This window comes from Vidua macroura, chromosome 31 (assembly GCF_024509145.1).
Source record: "Vidua macroura isolate BioBank_ID:100142 chromosome 31, ASM2450914v1, whole genome shotgun sequence".
In the NCBI taxonomy this organism is placed as follows: domain Eukaryota; kingdom Metazoa; phylum Chordata; class Aves; order Passeriformes; family Viduidae; genus Vidua; species Vidua macroura.
In genome coordinates, this window is record NC_071601.1 from 1265356 (window position 1) to 1285286 (window position 19931).

The 19931-nt window shown below is 42.2% G+C and overlaps 1 protein-coding gene across 3 annotated transcripts in view; it reads right to left on the minus strand.

The window, feature by feature from the left end:
- The window catches only part of MSRA (methionine sulfoxide reductase A), a 228683-nt gene that overhangs the window by 79836 nt on the left and 128916 nt on the right, over window positions 1-19931 (minus strand). For all 3 annotated transcript variants that reach the window (XM_054001624.1, XM_054001626.1, XM_054001625.1), the window contains exons 4-5: window positions 15834-15938; window positions 373-479 (exon numbers count right to left, since the gene is read on the minus strand). In XM_054001624.1, the coding sequence (XP_053857599.1) occupies window positions 373-479; window positions 15834-15938 (212 nt within the window). The remainder of the gene's footprint in view (window positions 1-372; window positions 480-15833; window positions 15939-19931) is intronic.

Below are 19931 nucleotides of genomic sequence, written 5' to 3' on the forward strand. Positions count from 1 at the left end.
TGTTCAGGAACTCTTGGATCTGGATTTTGGGTTCACCCTTCAGGGTTTGGGGTCCAGAGAAGATTGAATAGCTTTAAGATCACAGATTTCTATTCTGGGGAACCCACATTAAATAAATCTGTAGAAGAGTCTCAAAACATCTCTGCACAAGGAACTACTTTTCTTTCTGCATGGCTATAAAATTACTCACACAAAAAAAAATTCCTAGAAGTTGGAATTTAAAGCAACTGTAATACAAGTTGGGCATTGGACTGGGGAGCCGCAACAGCAGCAAGGAGAGTGCAATGTACAGGGAGTGATTTTGTGTTAATTGGTGACATCTGTGACCTTGGGCCCACAGGTGAAGCAATTCCACCCCCTGCCCAGTGTTACCTTCTGATATTCTTCCTTGGATCTCAGGGCAGCTTCCATCTGTTCCTGGGAAAAGGTGTAGATGGCCGAGCGATACTGAGTGCCGACGTCGTTCCCCTGCCGCATCCCTGGGGGGACACAACGCAGGGGGATCAGCTTCCCCTCCCTCCCTGGGGGCTGGGAGAACTCCAAAACACCCCCACTCCACAGAATCCCAGCATGGGCTGGGTTGGGAGAGACCTCAAGGCCCATCTCATTCCAACCCCCTGCCATGGGACACCTCCCAGTAAATTCAGGATGTTACACACAGCTGGATTAGCACAGTTTCTGCCATGCACACTCAGCAGGGAGTTTTAGGAAGTCCAAGTCTTTGGTTAAAGAGTCCTGAAGGGATTCAATGCTGATATCTCCTTTTAAATGTCATGAAAATTAAATATGAGCATTTTACGGTTTTGTTCCATCAGACAATAGTCAAATACAGATGTCAAACCTTAAATAATTAATCTGCAGTCACTGTAATCATGACATTCTTTAAAAAAACAGATTTTGAATCATGCAAATGGTTACCAAAAAATGTTAATTTTATCAAGTGTTTATAATCTTTCTTATGCTGTGGAATACAACTTAATGAGAGAAAGGCACAAAACACTTTTGGAGAAAAATAGTTATTTTTGGGACAGGCTGCCCAGAGAGCTTGTGGACTCCTCATCCCTGGAGGAGTTCAAGACCAGGCTGGATGGGAAATTTTGGCACCATGATTTTGTGCTATTTCTGCTGATATGTGTAACCCCTTCAAAATACTTTATGCATGAAGTTGTTCATGTACAAATTTGCAAAATATGGGATGGATTCTCCCTGCAAAGCTACAAAACACTGGGCCAATGCAGAGAGGTGACAACTGTCCCCTCAGGTGACCAGCCCAGATTTGGTTTGGCGCTGCATTCCTGGGAAGCCACTGCTGACTCCCATTCCCATTCCCATTCCCATTCTCTCCAGCCAGCTTTGCTGTGGATCATTCCCTAAACTCAAACAACAGCCTCGGAGCAGCTTTAGCATCAAGAATTATCTGGACATGCACTTTTGCAGCTGCATTGGCAGCTTTGTTATCACTGCCTTTCCCCTCTTCTTCCCAATCTTGTGTTCAAGAACCCAACTTTATGCTTTGCTGGAATAAAAATGTGTTAATTTTGACTTTATCTGGTGGTGTGGATGAACTTGGGGTAGTGAAAAAGTTGAAGTTTCTTAAGCAGAGTCCTCCCAAAAAGCTGCAATCCAAGACAAATTAGAAATCATCAGGATTGCTGTTAGGATTGCCACCAGGCTGCCGAAGCCCCTCTGAGGATTCCCATCAACTGTCAGGATTGTGGAGATGAAATGGAAAAGGAAATGGATGTCCCAATACCCCCCTGGCAAAGGACAGAAGGTGGAGAAAGATCCCATGGTACTGGAGGGAAAAGATGCCATCAGCTCACTACTCCTCATTAAATCATGGATTTATCCCTCTTGGACTCCCCAGGGCAACAAAAAAAAAAAAAAAAAAGATTTAAAGCGAAAAACAATAAACAACCAAAAACTACCTGAAATATTTATGAACAACAAGACACAAAAATATTTTAAAATATGTATAAGGATGAAAATTCCATTCAATGACCAACAGTTACATTAAAGAATCTGATTCCAAAACATCTCCTGGAATTTTCTGATGATTTGGGTAATTTTTTAGCTGTTAAAATGTACTATTACAATAAAAACAATAACAATGATCTTCATCAATACTTAATAGTGGCAAGTGCCACCAGAGGATATTTTGCTCATTCCTTTGGAAGTTCTTCCAGGATGGCAGGGAGCTCTGGTAAAGCCAGTTTGGGATAAAATGAGGACAGGCCAGGAAAGCTTTAGTTTTGCCAGAATATGTTAATGCTGATTGATGCTTGAGCTTAAGCATTAACATTCTGCAAATCTATTTATTGCTTAACAAACTGTTAACAAACTGTTTAACAACCAACTAGGGAAGAGATTACGGAAATCTCTCTAAGTGGAGGATCACTACAGAGGGTGCTGGTTTCCAGCATAGTTTAGGAGTGTAAGTTTGGTATGAGCTCAAGTGCACAGTGCTCTGAGTGGAAAAATCAGATTATTTAATATCTGCATGTGCCACCATGACATAGTATCAGGGAGCCAGTCAGCTTAATTAATTTATTGAAGAGAATGTTAAGAGGAGAACTGACTCTAAATTAAAAATACATTTCTAGAGAAAAAAAAAAAAAAAAACAGAGAAATGAGGCTCTTCACTCTTGACAATATTGTTTAACTTGGAAGGGCAATTGAAAGTCAAAGTATCCAAAATCTAAGTGGGAAATAAGACAACATCCATGCAACAAAGAGCATTTATCTCTTGAACAATGCACCTAAAGCCACATTCCATTCCTGAGGACTTCCCTTTAAGGAAATATATTTTCATAGAATCATAAAACAGTTTGGGTTGGAAGGGACCCTAAAGATCACCCAGTCCCACCCCCTGCCATGTGCAAAACCTGCCAGTTTAGGGACAGTTTTTAGGGTAGCTCCAGGAGATCAATCTTTTCCTCAAGGATAACAGAGAAATCTGTCAGTAGGACCGGAACCTCCCTTTCGTTCAGGACTGAGATGAAAAACAGGCTCCTTCTTAAAGTTGGTAAGAAAATTTATTAACCCTGAGGAATCAGAGAATCACTGAGGGTGGAAAAGGCCTCAGAGATCACCAAGTCCAACCATCCCCAGCACTGCCAAGGCCACCACTGACCCATGTCCCCAAGTGCCATATCAACATGGATTTTAAATTCCTCCAGGGATGAGGATTCCACCCCTGCCCTGGGCATCTGTGCCAGGGCTGGACAATCCTTTCCATGAAGGAATTGTTCTCATCCAGATCTACTTCAGTAATATCAGTGGGGCAAGACAGAGACTGGAAAAAGGTGACCAGGAACACATCCAGCAGGAACAGGAACAAACAGACCTCCGAGGTAACAGGCTGGCACTCACTGCTGAGGCCTGAAACAAAGAAAATCGGCTGATGTGCTGGGAACAGCCAGAAATCCTCTTGTCAAAGAGATGCTTTGATAGAGAGGTTGATTTTAGAGCAAGAGAGAAAAGCAGAGAATTTGCACCTCTCTGGCAAAAGACAAAAATATGTGGAGTTTGGATACGGTTGTGTGGTGCCAAAGTATAAAAAAGTCCAAGATCCAACAGCCCAGACCCTGTGTGAGTACTGGGCTGTCGTTGTAAGCTTCTTGTCTCTGGAGAACCAGAGTAGATGAGGGCATCTGCAGCTCCAAATGTGTTCAGATGTTGGGCATGGATCATATTCAGGAATTTCCCTCTGGCTGACCAAAGCATCTCAGCAGAGCTCAGCCCTGACCACTCTGGAGAACATAAAATGTCCTCATTGTGCCAGCAGAGCCCAGAGCACCAATTAACCACAAAAAGCCCTCAAGAGCTGAGCTGTGTTGTATATGAAATGGAAATTTGTGGTGAGAGGATGGTGGCTGGAGAGAAGAGGGGCTGTGATGAGCTCCCAGATCCTGTCAAAGGAACAATTCCCGGGTTGAGACTGCCATGGAATATAAACACACTGCCACTGGGAAAGCTGATATTTGCCAAAGTGTAGATAATAGGCAAAGAAATGGCTCTAAAAATCCCTTTCTTACCAACACTTTGGTATCTTCTGAGGCACCTGTGTAGGAATGACTAGGAATGACTTAGTTTTGGTCTTCTTCACATTCTTTGACATCAAAGCAATACATTCTGGCTCTCCTTTGGTTTGAATGACTGGAATATGGACTGGAATATGAAATTCCCATCCCTGGAAGTGCCCAAGGCCAGGCTGGACAAGACTTGGAGAAAACTGGGATAGTGGAAGGTGTCTCTGCTCAAGGGCAGGGGGTGGAATGAGATGATCTTTAAGTTCCCTTCCAACCCAAACCATTCTGTGATTCTCTGATTAATAAAAAAACGTATTTCCCAGTACTATTTTTTTTTCTTCAGAAACTGCAAACAAGCAGATTTGTTTCCAAAAAGCCGATGTTTAATACATTACCTACAGAAAGCTAAAGCAAAAGACACTTTATTTTATTAGCTAAATCAAGGAATTCTTTCAAAGACTCAACCCTCTAATGACTTGAAAGTAACACTTATACACCACTCCTTATCTTCCCTCCATTTAAAAATAATAAAAAAAAGGTAATGGCATCATCCGTCAACTTTGCTATTCTCAGAGGATTCCAGGCATAATGGAGATAAATGGCTGAGGTCTCTTCGACTCTTCTCTGCCATCCAGTGAAATTTTAAAGGGCAGTTCATAGCTCTTATTTTTATCATAATTTTTCCCATGATTTATAGACTTTTCTGCAGCTGTCACTTATTTTCTTATACCTGCAGCAACCTGAGATACGGATTGGTCATTTTCTTCTCCCCAATCAATCCTTGCTGAGTTAAGACTAATAAAACTCCTTCTTCCAGCTCATCATATCATTATTTAGTAAAAATCAATGGCACCATGTCAGCCTGGCTTGATGTCATCACTCACTCTAATGATTACATCCATACAGCTTAAAAGTTGCCAGGGGAAAGTAAAACTCTTTATGGCACATGATTAAAGGAGAAAAATGTTAATAGGAAAGAATTTCGTTACAGTGCTGTGCATTGAGAGTTCTGGATGATTTTCAAGGTGCCGTGGTGCAGGAAGTATAAATTACATAGAAAATAGTTTCTTCAGGAGGTTTAAAAGAATTAATGAGCTTGTACATAATAAAGAAAAGTTTTACTCTGTCAACAAGGTTTAGAAAGTTTTCAATATACACAGTTTTTAGTGTCAAGGAGGAAACTCTGGTTTTGGTCCTCTTTTGGCACTAAAAGATCTTTGAAGTCTTTTCCAACCCAAACTATTCCATGATTCACATAGCAGTAGCAATACTGCTCCTCTAACACTTCAAATATTTTATCCATATTTTTAAAAACTAGAAATTCTCCAGGAAGACTTGTTTTAGAGGAAAAGTTCCCTGTATATTCATTATTTATTAATTCCCTCAGAAATAACAACGCATACATGGATTTTTGAATGCTCTTTTATTGTAAAATGCAGGCAAACCCAGTGAGAAGAAATGATGATGTCCAACATCATCAGAAGGATGAATGATTTCTTTATTATAACTATGCTATAATACATTAATATGCTATTTAAAGGAGATACTAAAACTACATACCTACTTGATACCCACAACTCCTGACCCTGCTCTCGAGAGTCCAGCCACAGGTGGATTGGATTGGCCATCAGGCTCAAACAATCCTCACCAGAATCCAATCAAGCAATCACCCCAGGCAAACAATTCTCCAAACACATTCCACATGAGGAAAACAAGGAGCAGAAATAGAAACTGTTTTCTTGTTCTTCTCTCTGTGCACCTCTATGAAAAATCCTGAGAGAGCGAGAAATGTGCTTACCACACTCTTTGACCTTTGAAGGAAGTGCATCATCAACCTGAACCCAGAAAAAAAACCCTCACAGGTTTGTTTTGGATACGTGTAACAAAGCTCAAATATTAGCTCAAGTATCACTGGCAGGCAAAAGTGTTAATCCATTTCTAGTTATTAATTGAAAATTCTTATTTACCAGTAGTGCACAGAACAGATTAATAGAACAGTGAATTATGCACATAAATCATCCTTAATGGCACTAAACTTATTGTAGGGGACTTTTGTGTTAATCAAACTTGACTTCACTTTAATCAAAAGTTAAATTATTTGGTTTAGGCAGGATTTTAGACATTTTCTGCCATAAACACGCATTAGGCTTTTTCAGAGGTACTTTCTCTTAAAAACCTATTTGAATCTCGACCTGCTGGAGAAACTCTAGAGGAAACCACAAAGATGCTCCAAAGCCTGGAGCCCCTCTGGATCCAGGCTGGGAGAGCTGGGAATGTCCAGCCTGGAGAAGAGAAAGACCTCAGAGTCCCTTCCAGTGCCCAAAGGGGCTCCAGGAGAGCTGGAGGGGGACTTGGGACAAGGCATGGAGGGACAGAACACAGGGAATGGCTTCCCACAGACAGAGGGCAGGGATAGATGGGATATTGGGAAGGAATTCTTGGCTGTGAGGGTGGTGAGGCCCTGGCACAGGGCCCCCAGAGAAGCTGTGGCTGCCCCTGGATCCCTGGAAGTGTCCAAGGCCAGGTTGGATGGGGCTTGGGGCAGCCTGGGATAGTGGGATGTGTCCCATGGCAGGGCGTGGGATGAGATAGTTTTTAAGGTCCCTTCCAACTCAGACAATTCCGTGATTCTATGAACATGGGAAGGAATGAAATTTTTATCAGTATTTATTGGTGAAGCTGTAACCGAGGTTTGGTTTAGGCAACCAAAACTGACCAAACATTGATGCCTCATTTGAGTCAGCTGTGTTGACCAGCTCTTCCCACACCCGTGGGAGCTGAGCCACTCCATGCCCATGGAAACATCTAAATTTAAGTGGATTTAGCTCAGTCTTTATCCCTCCTGGCTGTGCTGGTGAGACAAGACTGCCTGGAGATCTTGATAGCCTTAAATCCCAAATAAAATGCATGCAGCAGGGATGTGTGGAAGAGACTGTAGGACATGAGAGAGGGCAGAAATGAGCTCCACATTTTCTAACAGCTGGAAAACAGGAATAATACCTAAAAAGCATCTGATATGTCAAGGGCACTTCTGTTTGGGCATCAGGATCGGGCCCCCATTGCTGATTTTCTTCAGGGATTAACTTTGCTGGGATGTTACCAAAAGCTGGACAACAACTGATGATGGGGAAAAATGCAATTAAGAAATGCAGGGATTCAGACCAGTTACCACATGGGCTCAGCTATGGAACCACACAGATTTGCTGTTGTTTTGTTCATGTGCCTTCTCCTTCCTCTTTGTTTATCTGCTGTTCATTAGTGCTTTGCCTCAATTTAGGCATTTGCCAGCACTACGAATCCAAACCCACTCTGATCTACCAGGTGCTGTTGCAATAGTAATAAAAATAATTAGTGATAATAAAAATAATAGTGTTGTCATTTGCTTTTATCAGCAGATAAGCTCATGGGACACTGCTCTCTCAAAACACAGACAAGCGTGCTCTTATAAATATGCACAAGGAAATTGCAGGCAGAGAAAAACAGTCATTCATTGAAAATATTGTTGTTCAGAAGAGAGTCAGCTTTGACCTCTTGTACCTAATTATACACGAAAACAAAGATTAAAAGCCTACTAATAATCACCATAAACTATGATTAATGATGCCACGCTTCAGTGCCTCAGATTTCCAGACCCAAGTACAGTAAATTCACTATTATTTGAAGAAGAAAGCAATGTTTGGTATCTCTTTGTTTTGACTTTATCTATTGTTTTCCTTGCCTTGGATTAGGAACAATCCATCAAAAAACAGACTTTCTAAGGTTGCCCTCTCCTAATTCTACAAACACATGAAAATTTAGATGCTGTTATTCCCGCCACATTCCCATCGGCTTCATGAATAGAAGCACAGCATAATGGAATGGTTTGGGTTGGAAAGGATCTTTAAAGGTCATCTTGTTCTTGTATCACAGAATCACAGAATATTCTGAGTTGGAAGGGACCCACATGATATTGTATTTTATATATATATATATATATATAAAATATATAATCTAATTCTTCCTTATATTCTTCCTTATATCCAGTATGAACCTCACCTCCCTCTGGTGGATTCATGTTTCCCACAGCACCAGAGTTTTAATTTTCATTAGTTCTGGGGAAATGGTCCACACATCCTTGTCAGGTGTAAAATAAAGAACCTAAAAGCAGTTGAACGAGGAATTCAGAGCCCAGAAGAACTTTTGCCCTTGAGCCAGAATTGATTCAGCACCACTCACTTCAAAATTCAAAGTGTTCAGCCCACCTCGGCAACCACTGCTCTGGTTAATAATCCCCTTCATTAAGGAAGATGCAGGGAAAACAGTGTCTCCTAAACTGCAAATATAGGTCAGGAAAAGTCCGTTCTAATTTATATGGATAAGAAGAGTCTAACGTGCAAATTAGGGCACGGCAGCAGAAATTCCTGGGGATGCAAAGCAGCCTAATAACACCTATTTATTTTTAATGCCTGTTTACTCCTGGAGAAACACAAAGAGTGGGAACAACAAAACACAAGATTTCAGTTCAGGAAGGAGATGAAGCTGCATTCTCAAAGTACAACTCTGGCAAAGACTTTACTACTTTAAAAAAATTACAGACCACAGGTATTTTGGAGGTGGTTTTGAGCAGGGTACTAAATTTGTTGCTTGTGGGATGAGTCAGCATCAATCAACTGTCCCACCAATGGGATTTCATTGAAAGAGCAGGAATTAGAAGACAACAGAAAGACTCCTATCAAACAACCCAGTTCTACTCTTGAGTGTCCAGCCCTGCAGGAACCACCTCACATTTATCTTTATTGTGTCCTGGCACATCGATTTCCATGGCTTTTGTTAATTTATCAACACAGAACTGTGCTTTATTCGCTTCCTTCAAGAGCCTCCCAGCAATGTCTGTACCACTGATTTAATTAGCATCCTCCTTACTGTATCCTCCGAGTCATTAATGAAAATATTGAGGAGTATTGGACCAAGAATGGCTCCCTGAGGGGCTGGTAATTCTATTTTGAATATATTTAATATGCCTGGTGACAATAGATTTTATATTTCTACTGGTTTTTCTTGCACCTTGTAATAATGCTGAGACCATCAAGGCTCTTAATAACGTTTGAAATACACTACAAAAGTGCTTTAATCTGAGACTCACAAATCTCACTCAAAATTATAAAGGGAAACGAGTTACAAAAATGTAAAGGCAAAGCACAAAAATGGTCACATTTTACAGGGAGAGATTATTTTTTTCCCTTTAATCTCCAAATGGAGTTCCAGGCCTGTAGCAGAATACCAAATGTTGGTTTAGGGTGGCTGCAGCGTTTTTTATGTGTACAGCTGTTCTTCCACTGGTATAAGTAGACACATCTGCTCATTAGCAACACAATGTCATTTCTAGTGTCTAATTTTAATTATTTGCAGATGATAGATTCCTTATGCAATGTCTAAAAAAAGTACAGGCCTTCAAAGCTGGGGAGAAATAAATATCCCCTCTGCAAGCAAACTGGGTCAGCACAATGAAAAGCAGATATTAATCTGGAGAATTCCTGTATCAGCACCAAGGCTAAATGCCAACGTGTTTGGAAGGTCACAGGGAGGAGAAATGGCTCCTACATTTCTTCTTTATCATGAATACACAAGACATATGGACTGAGAGATGTTCTGAACAAGTCTGGCAGGTGATGAGTTTGTTGTAGGACAGATGGTCCTCAACTGCTGGAAAAACATCAGCCCTGCTTACATTTCCTGCACAAACACAGGCAAGATAAGGACTTGTCCCTGACAGGAAAGGGGGAATGAGATACCTTACAATGACTTTGGTTCTCTGGGTATTCACAAAGGATCAACAAAGCTGGAGAGGAAATCCCAGCAGCCCCTGAGCAGCAGTGGCCACAGGTTTGTCCTTCACCCTGTGGTCAGAGTGACCAAAGCTGTGGAGTGCTGGCTTCTTCTCTGCCACTAACTCAAAAATCCAAACATAAAGACAGAAGGAATGAAAAATGATAGGATTTGTGGACAACAGGCATTCACCACAAGGAATTGTAGCTGTACCCGAGTTGTTTCCTGTGGGCTGGGAATGATTGGGTACTTTTGAGGAATGTGGGGAGCAGAACTACCCAAACAAGCATCTGGTTTGCTCAGGAAAGAACAGAGCTGAAGGAGGCAAGTGGATTTTTCATTTCTCCCTAACAGGCTTCCACAGAATCACAGAATGGTTTGGGTTCAACAGGACCTTAAAGATTATCTTGTTCCATCTCCTGCCATGGATAGGGACACCTTCCACTAGACCAGGCCACTCTAAAAAGAAATTAGTTTTGTTGTCTGCTTGACTTTTGTACAGACCATGAAAGCAAAAAGGAGCCTTTCTTTAAAGTCACCTTGAACTGGCTGAAATCCCTGATAGATTAAGGGCTTCACCCACACACAGGTCAGGAGAATTTCAAGATTAAAGCCCTTTACAGGACTCACATTTTGCCAAACACTCTTCTCTGGTATCAGATTGATTTTTCCAAAGGTCTGGAGAAACAGTTTCTGACACCCCACAAAGAGCAGCCAAACATCCTGATCTGATCCAATATGACACATTCCTCCCTAACCAGGATCACAGCGGGGTTTGGAATTGGCTCAGGCACTGCAGGTCAGTGCTGATGCCAGAAGGGTGATCCCACCAGCATTCCTGCTCCTGGCAATTTAAATCCTGGCTGGAAACCACGTTTCACTTCCATTCATGCAGGGTTAATTTTCAGCCTGAGCAGAGAACTTTGTGATTGCCAGAGTCAACACAAACAAAGAGCTTGTATCTGGCTGAAAGGTCAGGGAGAGAGAAGAAAATCACACTTTTTCCTAACAGGGAAGTCAAATATTACTTTACAGAAATGTGACACTACAGAAGAGGCACAAAACTGATGGGCTGAAAGTCCAAGTCCCTCTGTATAGGCAGCAGGGAGGTGCCAGCAGGACCATGGTCAGGGTGCAACTTTAAGGAGGCAGTCAGGCTTACAATCTAATAAAATCTGGAAAGCTCTGAGGATGGCCCCATTAAAAAAAAAAAAAAATAGGCAATACAAGCTTTGCCCTACACCTCTGAAAACGTTAAAAAATAAAATTATCCACAAAGATTTTTTTTTTTGCAGTATTTTTGGCATATCCCATTCATCCCTCTTTTCTGTATCAATGACAGAGAAACAACATCTCAAGCCCTTACAGAGCCATCCAGAGCAATCTTCTTATAGATCAGATCATCCCTGGGAGAGCAGGAATGCTGAGCAGGGCACTGGAGGCTGAGCAGAGATGACAGCCATATGCCACTTGGCAGAAGTCAGGGCGTTGTTTGTTGCTTTTTCAGTCTCCCAATTCTAATGAATTATAAAATAGAGCCTAAATTAACAGTCAGGAGGATTTTGTCAGGGCCCCACACTTTGGAGATTCTCATCAGGGAGGATCTCTTTCAACTGTTTGATTTGATCAAAGGTTCCTGCTTTTCAATTGACTTCTGTGCACTCCAGAGCTTCCCTAAACAAGAGCCAGGCTCCTTCCCAGGGACAATTTGAATCCCAGTGAGGTGTCAGTCTCTTCCAAAGGACAACTGCTTGGAAAGCAGGAGTTTTTGAATATTAATACACTCATACAATGAGGAATGATAGTACAGGCAGTCTGAACTCTTCAGCAACTTGGTACCAACTAAACCAATACTGAAAGGTCTTTAACTGCCACAGAATGTACACTTTTGATGTTTAATGACATTAGAACAATGAGACAAGTCCATTATCTGTGCTGGGGGAAGAAGAGGTGAAATAGTGTTACCCCAAATTCTGGGAAAAGACAAAACACACTGAGCTTTTGTATTTTTCAATGAGAACTATACTCAAGAAGTTCAGTACTTGCTCTATGAGACACTGGATTCACCCAAAGATTGTGCTGAATTTCATGAAAAAGAAATCTTCTCATTTACCTTTTTAGTCAAAATCTTCCCATTGGCAGACTGATTCCCACAAGGCTGCCTGAATAAAACTCACTGTGTGCATACAGCTCAACCACAAAGGAGAAAAACATTGCAGGTCAGAGAGGTAATTCTCACTTTCAGTGTCTTTACATAGAGTCACATTTCCCACAGCCAGCTAAAAACAGGGAGTAGGTACAAATCAAGGCAAAGAAACAATCCCAACTTAGAGACTTTCTACCATCCCTACCTTAGAAAACAGAAATTTGACACTGGGACCTGTGGTTCAGGTTTTTCTCAAATCAAGAAATATGAATGAGGTGTGAAGAGCTTTGCAAAATTCTTGGACTGAGATTAGAACAGCAATATCACAGAATCACAGAATCATTTACGTTGAAAGAGACCTCCAAGACTTCCAAGACTGAGTCCAATTTCCACCGTGTCACCAGCCCAGAGCACTAAGTGCCATGACCAGTTCCAGTGTTCCATGGGCACTTCCAGGGATGGGGATTCCAACAGGAAGGGGACAGCCCCTTCCAAAGTTTGACAGCCCCTTCCATGAAGAAATTCCTTCTGGTGTCCAACCTCCCCTCGTGCAGCATTAAGGAACCCTAAAAATACCCAGGTAAAACAACCCATGCAAGTCTGGGGCATGCAAAATCTTCTGAGAACAATTCCATCTTTTCCAGGGGTAAAGTGATGCTCTCACTTTTGGCAAATTATTATGGAAGAACCACGTGGAAATTCTATTGATCCAAGCTTAGATGAAGGTTTGGGAGTGTTTCCACCAAGCACTGCCGTGCCACACAGATGCCTGACACAGTTGTGAAGAACTCGGGTGTGTCCACGGCTCGGTGTCACATGGAGACAGGAGCTCATTCCCAGAAGGAATTCAGTCACATTAGCACGGCCTCCTGCCTGGCCTAATTAGGTGATGCTTCCCAGCTGCCAGAAATCCAAGAGTGAATCACACATCTGCCACATCCAGCCTTCTTCTGAAAGCACAGACTGGAACGGTGCTGAACTTCAGTTGTATGAGGATATAAAGACATAATGTCATGATCTTACTTTGGTTTAGAGCCAGAAAGAATCATAAATTCAGCTGATGAGTTTATCTGACCTGTTATCACAACTACTACATTTCATCCACATACCAGTGTGCCCAGATAATGAACTTCAGTCATCCTAAAGCCCTGAAGTCCTTCAGGCACTTCCCTGTTCTCAGTAGGCCACAGGCTGAGTCCAACCACTGCCAAAGTCAAGACTACAGGCATGGCAAAAGATTGACTACGTGGGTGTTGTCCAAATTATTTCAGCAGACATCCATTTCTCATACCTCGAAGATCAAGAATCATAAATTCCTGACCATCAGTTCCCAGCTCTGGCAATCAGGATGAATCCAAACATATGAGTAAGACACGTGGACCAATTGTCCTGATGTATCAAAACAACCAGCCCATAAGAGTCATGGAAACCCAGAATGGTTTGGGTTGGGAGGGATCTTAAAAACCTTCTCACTCCACGCCCTGCCATGGGCAGGGACATCTCCCACTATCCCAGACTGCTCCAAGCCACATCCAACCTGGCCTTGGACACTTCCAAGGATCCAGAGGCAGCTACAGCTTCTCTGGACACCCTGTGTCAAGGCCTCAGCACCCTCGGAGACAATAATTCCTTGCCAATGTCCCATCTAAACCTACTCCCTTTCAGTTTGAAGCCATTCTTCTTTTCCTGTCACTCCGGGCCCTTGTAAATATTCCTCTCCATCTTTCCTGTAGACTCCCTGTAGGTACTGAAAGGCCTCAATGATTTTGCCCTGAGGATTCTCTTCTCCAGGCTGAAAGAAAGAAGCCACCCTCTGGTGATGGCCAATTTCTGATAATCCAAAGAAAAAAAGAGCGACAAAATTATCTAAAACCAAAAACTGGTAGGACAGGAAGAAAAACTCTTTCATAAACTCTACAAGGAAGCCAGGAAGGCCCAGCAGTGTGATTTGAGGGTGGAGATTGTCTTAGAAACACACAATCCTGGAATGGTTTCGAAGACACCTTAAAGATCTCCTCGTTCCAGCCCCCTGCCATGGGAAGGGGTCTTTCTCAATGCACAGAGCCAAGTTTTTCAGGAATTGTGCAGATGAATTATCCTGAGCAGAGCTCTAAGGAAGGGGGCTGGAAAGGGAGGCTCATAAATCAACAGCATGGGCCACTGCATTCAACAGATTCACAGGATTCCTTCTCCTGACTGGAATCAAGCCCCTCCTTTAAAATGATGGATTATCCCATCTGAAAGACTTAAAAGGACAGTGATGGAAAAATACTCTGAGGGTATGTGAAGCTGCTTCATTCCACAGTGGAGCTTTCCAAACTCCAGCTCCCAGCTACTGCAGCTTGTTCCGGTTTATCAGGGTCAGCTGCCCAACCTGTCACAAGGTACCTGCAAGGATCACTTGATCATGTAATCACGGAATTTCCTGAGTTGGAAGAGACCTACCAAGATCATTGATCCAATTCCTTGGGGTCTCCTAGGACACCCAATAATCCCACCCTGTCCCTTGAGAGCATTGTCCAAATGCTCCTGGAACCCTGGCAGCCCCAGGGCCATGACCGTTCCCTGGGGAGCTGTGCCCAACCACCCTCTAAAAGAAGAACATTTTCCTGATATCCAACCCACGCCCCGCATGACACGGTGTTCTCCCTCTTTGATGTGTTTATTCCCAGCACTGGGGCAGTTTTCTGGGCTCTATATCCCTTTTTTGTCCCTCTTCAAATCCCCAGCAATATTTCCGTAGATCCCTGGGATGGCAACAGAGGAACTGCACAAAATGTTCTGATTTCCTGGCCCTGCAGGCAGAAAATTCCTGACTCAAGCCCTTTCTATACAGGCAGAAGTTGCAATAACCACTTTGGGCTCAGTGGAAGACACTTATCCACAATAGTCCCTGGATCTCTCTTTGAGTTTCTCTTTCCCGGGATGGTATCACATTTTGGAGGTATCATCTGCAATTTTTTTGTTCCCAGATGCAGTAACAAGTGGCATAATCACGATGGCTGTTCAAATACTGAAATGAGTTACTTGTGTGCAGCATTTCTGGGAAATGGGAGAAGGGATGAGGTTTATTGGAACTCTATAAACATGCAAAATGTTTTCTGCACACAGTTTCCCATTTCTGTTTGCACAGATGTGGGTCGTGTCAGCACAAAACCTCTGCCAAGAAGGATAAATTAAATCCAAAGGTTTGGATAAGGCAGATAAGTAGAATGATCCACTGGTGCCTCTGCATAGCTTCTCTAACCCCTTTTTGCTCCCTTTTTCTAATCACAAAATATACTCAGTACTGTTGAAAAATGTAAAATCCCAAGTTGTGGTGAAGGATAAAGGGCCTGGGTAGAAATGAAATAAAATAAAGTAAAATAAAATAAAGCAAAACAAAATAAAATTTAAAAATAAGGTAAAATTAAATTAAATTTTAAAAACCAAAATAAAGCAAAATAAAATAAAATAAAGCAAAATAAAATAACATTTAAAATATAAGGTAAAGTAAAATATAATACAATAATAGAAATTCTGAAGATGCAAAGAAATACACTCTAATTGAAGAGACAAAAGAAATTACAGAATAAATTGTCATAATCAAAGTTGAAGAGAATTTTCCATTGTCTCCCGTGCCACTCTGTGGGAATTTTCCCAGCCCAGGCAGCTGTAAGGGAGGAGGGGCACTCAGAGCTTCTGTGCTCCCATTCTCCCTCTCCCTCTCTTTCTCTGTCAATAAATGTCTGCAATCATATTCCTGAGCTCCAGTGTGATTTCAAGGTTCATCTCTTCCATGCAGCTCAAACACTAATTATCCCAGCTGTAATTAGTAAGATAATTAAATACTGGCTCGCTCATCACTCTACCTTGTGTCGGGTCATGATTCTCCCAGAAGACCTTGAGCAGTTGCTCAAAGCTGATGTTTTGTGGCTCGAACACCACCCGGACGGCCTCGGTGTGCCCAGTTCTGCCTGCAAATTCAAAATAAAATCAGATTTTAGCAGTGACAATTAGCCAGAGCACACTCAGGGTTTTGTCTCTGAGATTCCAAGCACAGTCCTTTGGTTTTGTTTCATGTTTTCCTAAAAATACTCTGATTTAGCACCATTTATACCTGATCTTTTTCACACAATATTGTATATTTATGTCAACTCTACTAAATCTGTTTGTTCAGACAGGGCCATCGTGAAATAAACCATGCAGAGAGACAAGAAGAGAAAATAATGATGTCATTACAGCAGTTTGTTAGCTTAAAGGAGAAAAAAATTAATAATTCTAACAAATATATAACAGAAAACCAGCAAAATATTTTAAATATTCTAAATAGAGCATTAAAATGTGAAAGCTTTTATGTCTAAGCTGTCTTGACTGGGTTTTGTTTCTGTGGAGATATGGATAATATAATTGATTATGAAATAATTATCATTACTATAAATTATCAATAATATTGATGATGATAAAAACAAATGTCAAGGGTGTGTTTACACAAGATCATACAAATAATTCCAAACTGTTTCACAATATCCAACAGTCTCAAAAGTGTCAAAGAAAGTCTGGCTGAACTTCAAATTTTATGACAGCAGAAATACAAGGAAGATTAGCAGATGTTACAGCACTTACAAAAACATTATTTCTATTTTTCAGTTACACTTTGGATAATTTTTTTTCATTTCTGATGTGTTTATGACTCACAATATTATTGAAAGATCCAAGATCTGAAGGATCTGGCCACATCATTAATTTAAATTTTAATTAATAGTGATATTGATGAGTGCTCAGACTTCTCAGGTGAGAGTCCACTGCACAAAGTGCATTTTATGTTTTATATATGTTTTATATTTTATAATTTAAAAATTAGATATTTTTGTTGTCATTACCTATTCATGAATGGGGGGAAAAAATCCCGTCCTTCAATTAAATCATAAGAAGTAAATATCAAAAGAATAAACTGGATCTGCCCTTTGGTGGGGACATATTAAGCTCCTTTATCACATTAAGGAGGTTTTTATTTAATTTACACCAGCACAAACTCCAGATTTATTCCACTGATTTCAACAGAACCAAGGAATTCCATACAGGGTGAATCTGGCCCAGTGATGGCTCCTGAATGAGCTGACCCCAACAAGAAAATTCAGATTCTGTGAGTAACTGAGGAGGGTTCAGTAGAGGCATGAGGAGAAACTTGAATTTTAAAAAATAGAAATAAAAAGGATGCTGGGAATTATTGAAGAGCCACGATGGGGCAAAATGTGACAGCATTTTATCAGTTAACGGAGCAGCTGAAACAAAACCTAAACGAGGCACAGAGGGCTGGCCCAGCTGATAAAAGGGATTTGAAAGACTGGGATTAAATTTAATCTGGAATGCAGAGGAGTAAAGGAGGACACATCTGAGATACCTGTAAAATCAAATTGAGATCTGATAAAATCAAATTGCTCCCTATCTCAACGTAGCAAAGATCTGCTCAGTGAGATGAAAAGAGAATATCCATGTTTCCTGGGAGCTGGAGTGAAGCCAGGCCCCCCTGTCCTGCAGGATGTCCCCAACTGTGACCCAATTCCTCTCTGCCTTTTACAGTCCAGGGAAGCACCTCATTACCTGAAGCCAAATTCGGATGGTGGGAAGCAGGAAGGATCACCCATTCAGCAGAATAAAAATACAAGTTAGAGATAATTGGCTTAATAATGAAGTGAAATGGTCTTCAACAAGAACTGACGGCCAGCTTAGGTCAGGGATGGAATTTATTCCAGATTTTGTGGTTTAATGTGGTCCATCAGCAAAAATAATTAATTCTGGCAGTGCCCAAACTGTGACTTTTGATGTAGCTTGAGAAAAAAAAGGAGGGAGCATGACCAGTGCTGTGTCCAGCTCGCCCAAGGCAGCATAGGTCTCGTCAGTCATGAAGGCACAGGGCAGGCCTGGCATGTCTCTGTGGGCGTGGCACGGCAGTTTGCATGGCAAACAGGGGTGTGGCACTTCCCTGTGGGCGTGGCACAGCAATTTGAGCAGCAAACAGGGGCGTGGCACGTCTCTGTGGGTGTGGCACAGCAATCTGAGCTGTTAACAGGGGCGTGGCACATCTCTGTGGGTGTGGCACAGCAGCTGGCGCAGCAGTTTGCGCAGGCAGGGTTGCAGGTTTCCTCCTGCTAGTGGGGTTTTTAGTTTGTTGTTTGCTGTGGTTTTGTTGGTTGGTTGGTTTGGGGTTTTTTTTTTGTTTGTTTGTTTTTTGGGGTTTTTTTGGTAGTAATGGTTTTCACACGATCAAAAACTTCAGTTAGTGAAAGTGTATGTAACCAAATGGAACCTCCAAAAAGGATGTGTCTGTCCAGACGCCTTCCTGTGCAGTGTTTGAGCTTACCAGTGGTACCAGGGGGTGTTCCAGAAGAAGCCTGCCTGTGGTGTGAACAGGAGAATGATCTCCTTTTGCTGGTGGCCAAGCTTAGGGAGGAAGTAGAAAGGCTGAGGAGTATTAGGGAAAATGAAAGGGAAATGGCTTGGTGGGGTTCTGCCCTTCCATCCTTGAGGGAGGCCCACCAGGAGTTGGAGGACTCCCATGCTTCCCACTGTCAAGCAATAGGAGGACGCACCTGGTGGATGAAGGGGAGTGGAAATGGGTCCCTACTCGAGGAGGTAACAAAAATTCCCCCAACCCCCATCACCTACCCAGGTACCACTTCAGAATAGGTGTGAGGCCCTGGATGAGGAGGGTCAGCCAGATGACGTAGAAGAAAATCATCTGCCCAGTGAGCCTCCCAATTACACTTCATCTGTCGCACAGATCACCACCTCTGACATCAAAAAGAAAAGAAGGGTAGTCGTGGTGGGTGACTCCCTTCTGAGGGGAACGGAGGGCCCCATATGTCAGCCAGGTCTGCTGCCCCCCTGGGGCCCGGGTACGGGATATCACTGAGAGACTCCCTGGGCTGATTCAGCCCTCTGATTGTTACCCACTGCTGGTACTCCAGGCTGGCAGTGGTGAGATTGAAAAGAGGAGTGTCAGGGCAATTAAAAGGAACTTTAAGGCACTGGGTCAAGTGGTTGACAGGGCAGGAGCACAGGTAGTGTTCTGCTCAGTCCCTTTGGTGGCACAGAAAGATGATGAAAGGAATAGCAGAGCCCACATTATCAACAAGTGGTTCAAGGCTTGGTGTCATCAGGAGAATTTTGGGTTCTTTGATCATGGGGCAACTTTTCCAGCACCTGGCCTGCTGGAACTGGATGGGCTCCATCTCTCTGTTAAGGGTAGAGAGATTTTAGCTCAAGAACCAGCAGAACTCACTGAGAGGGCTTTAAACTAGGTTTGAAGGGGGAAGGGGATGCAGCTGGTCTCTCTGGAAGCCCAAGGGTGGTAAGCCTGAGTTAGGGGTGAAATCAGTAACCCAGCAGTGGTGGAGTCACTATCCCTAGATGTGTTTAAAAAAAGATTGGATGTGGCACCCGGTGCCACGGTTTAGTTGAAGAGGCAGGGTAGGGATTGGATTCAATGATCTTGAAGGTCTCTTCCAACCTAGTGATTCTGTGTGATACTGTGTGTGATTGTACAACTCAAATGAGATTAAAGAGTGGCTTCTGATTTCAGTATTTTTATTTTTTGTAAGCCAACAGGAAGCTTATGAAAGGTTTTTATCACTAAGGAGCAAATTACTGGTCTAAAATGAGCAGGTTTAGACTACAGGAAAGTTTCCTAAAGAACTTAAAAACAACAGAGGCTTTACCTTTCCTCCCAACTGAAACAGCAATTACACTTTGTCAACACTGCCTGCTCCTGCTAATCCAGAAGTTCAAAGGATCAGCCTCCTTTTTTTTTCCCAGAATAAGGAAATAATGGTACTCCTCTGAGAACTATAGCCTGACCTCATGAAAAATATCCTCAGATGTATGGCTAAGAGACTGTTAGAATAGATTTCAAATCAATATTCACCCTCAGGGGAAAAGAAAGGAAGTAATGCTGCTGGTCCTAGCAC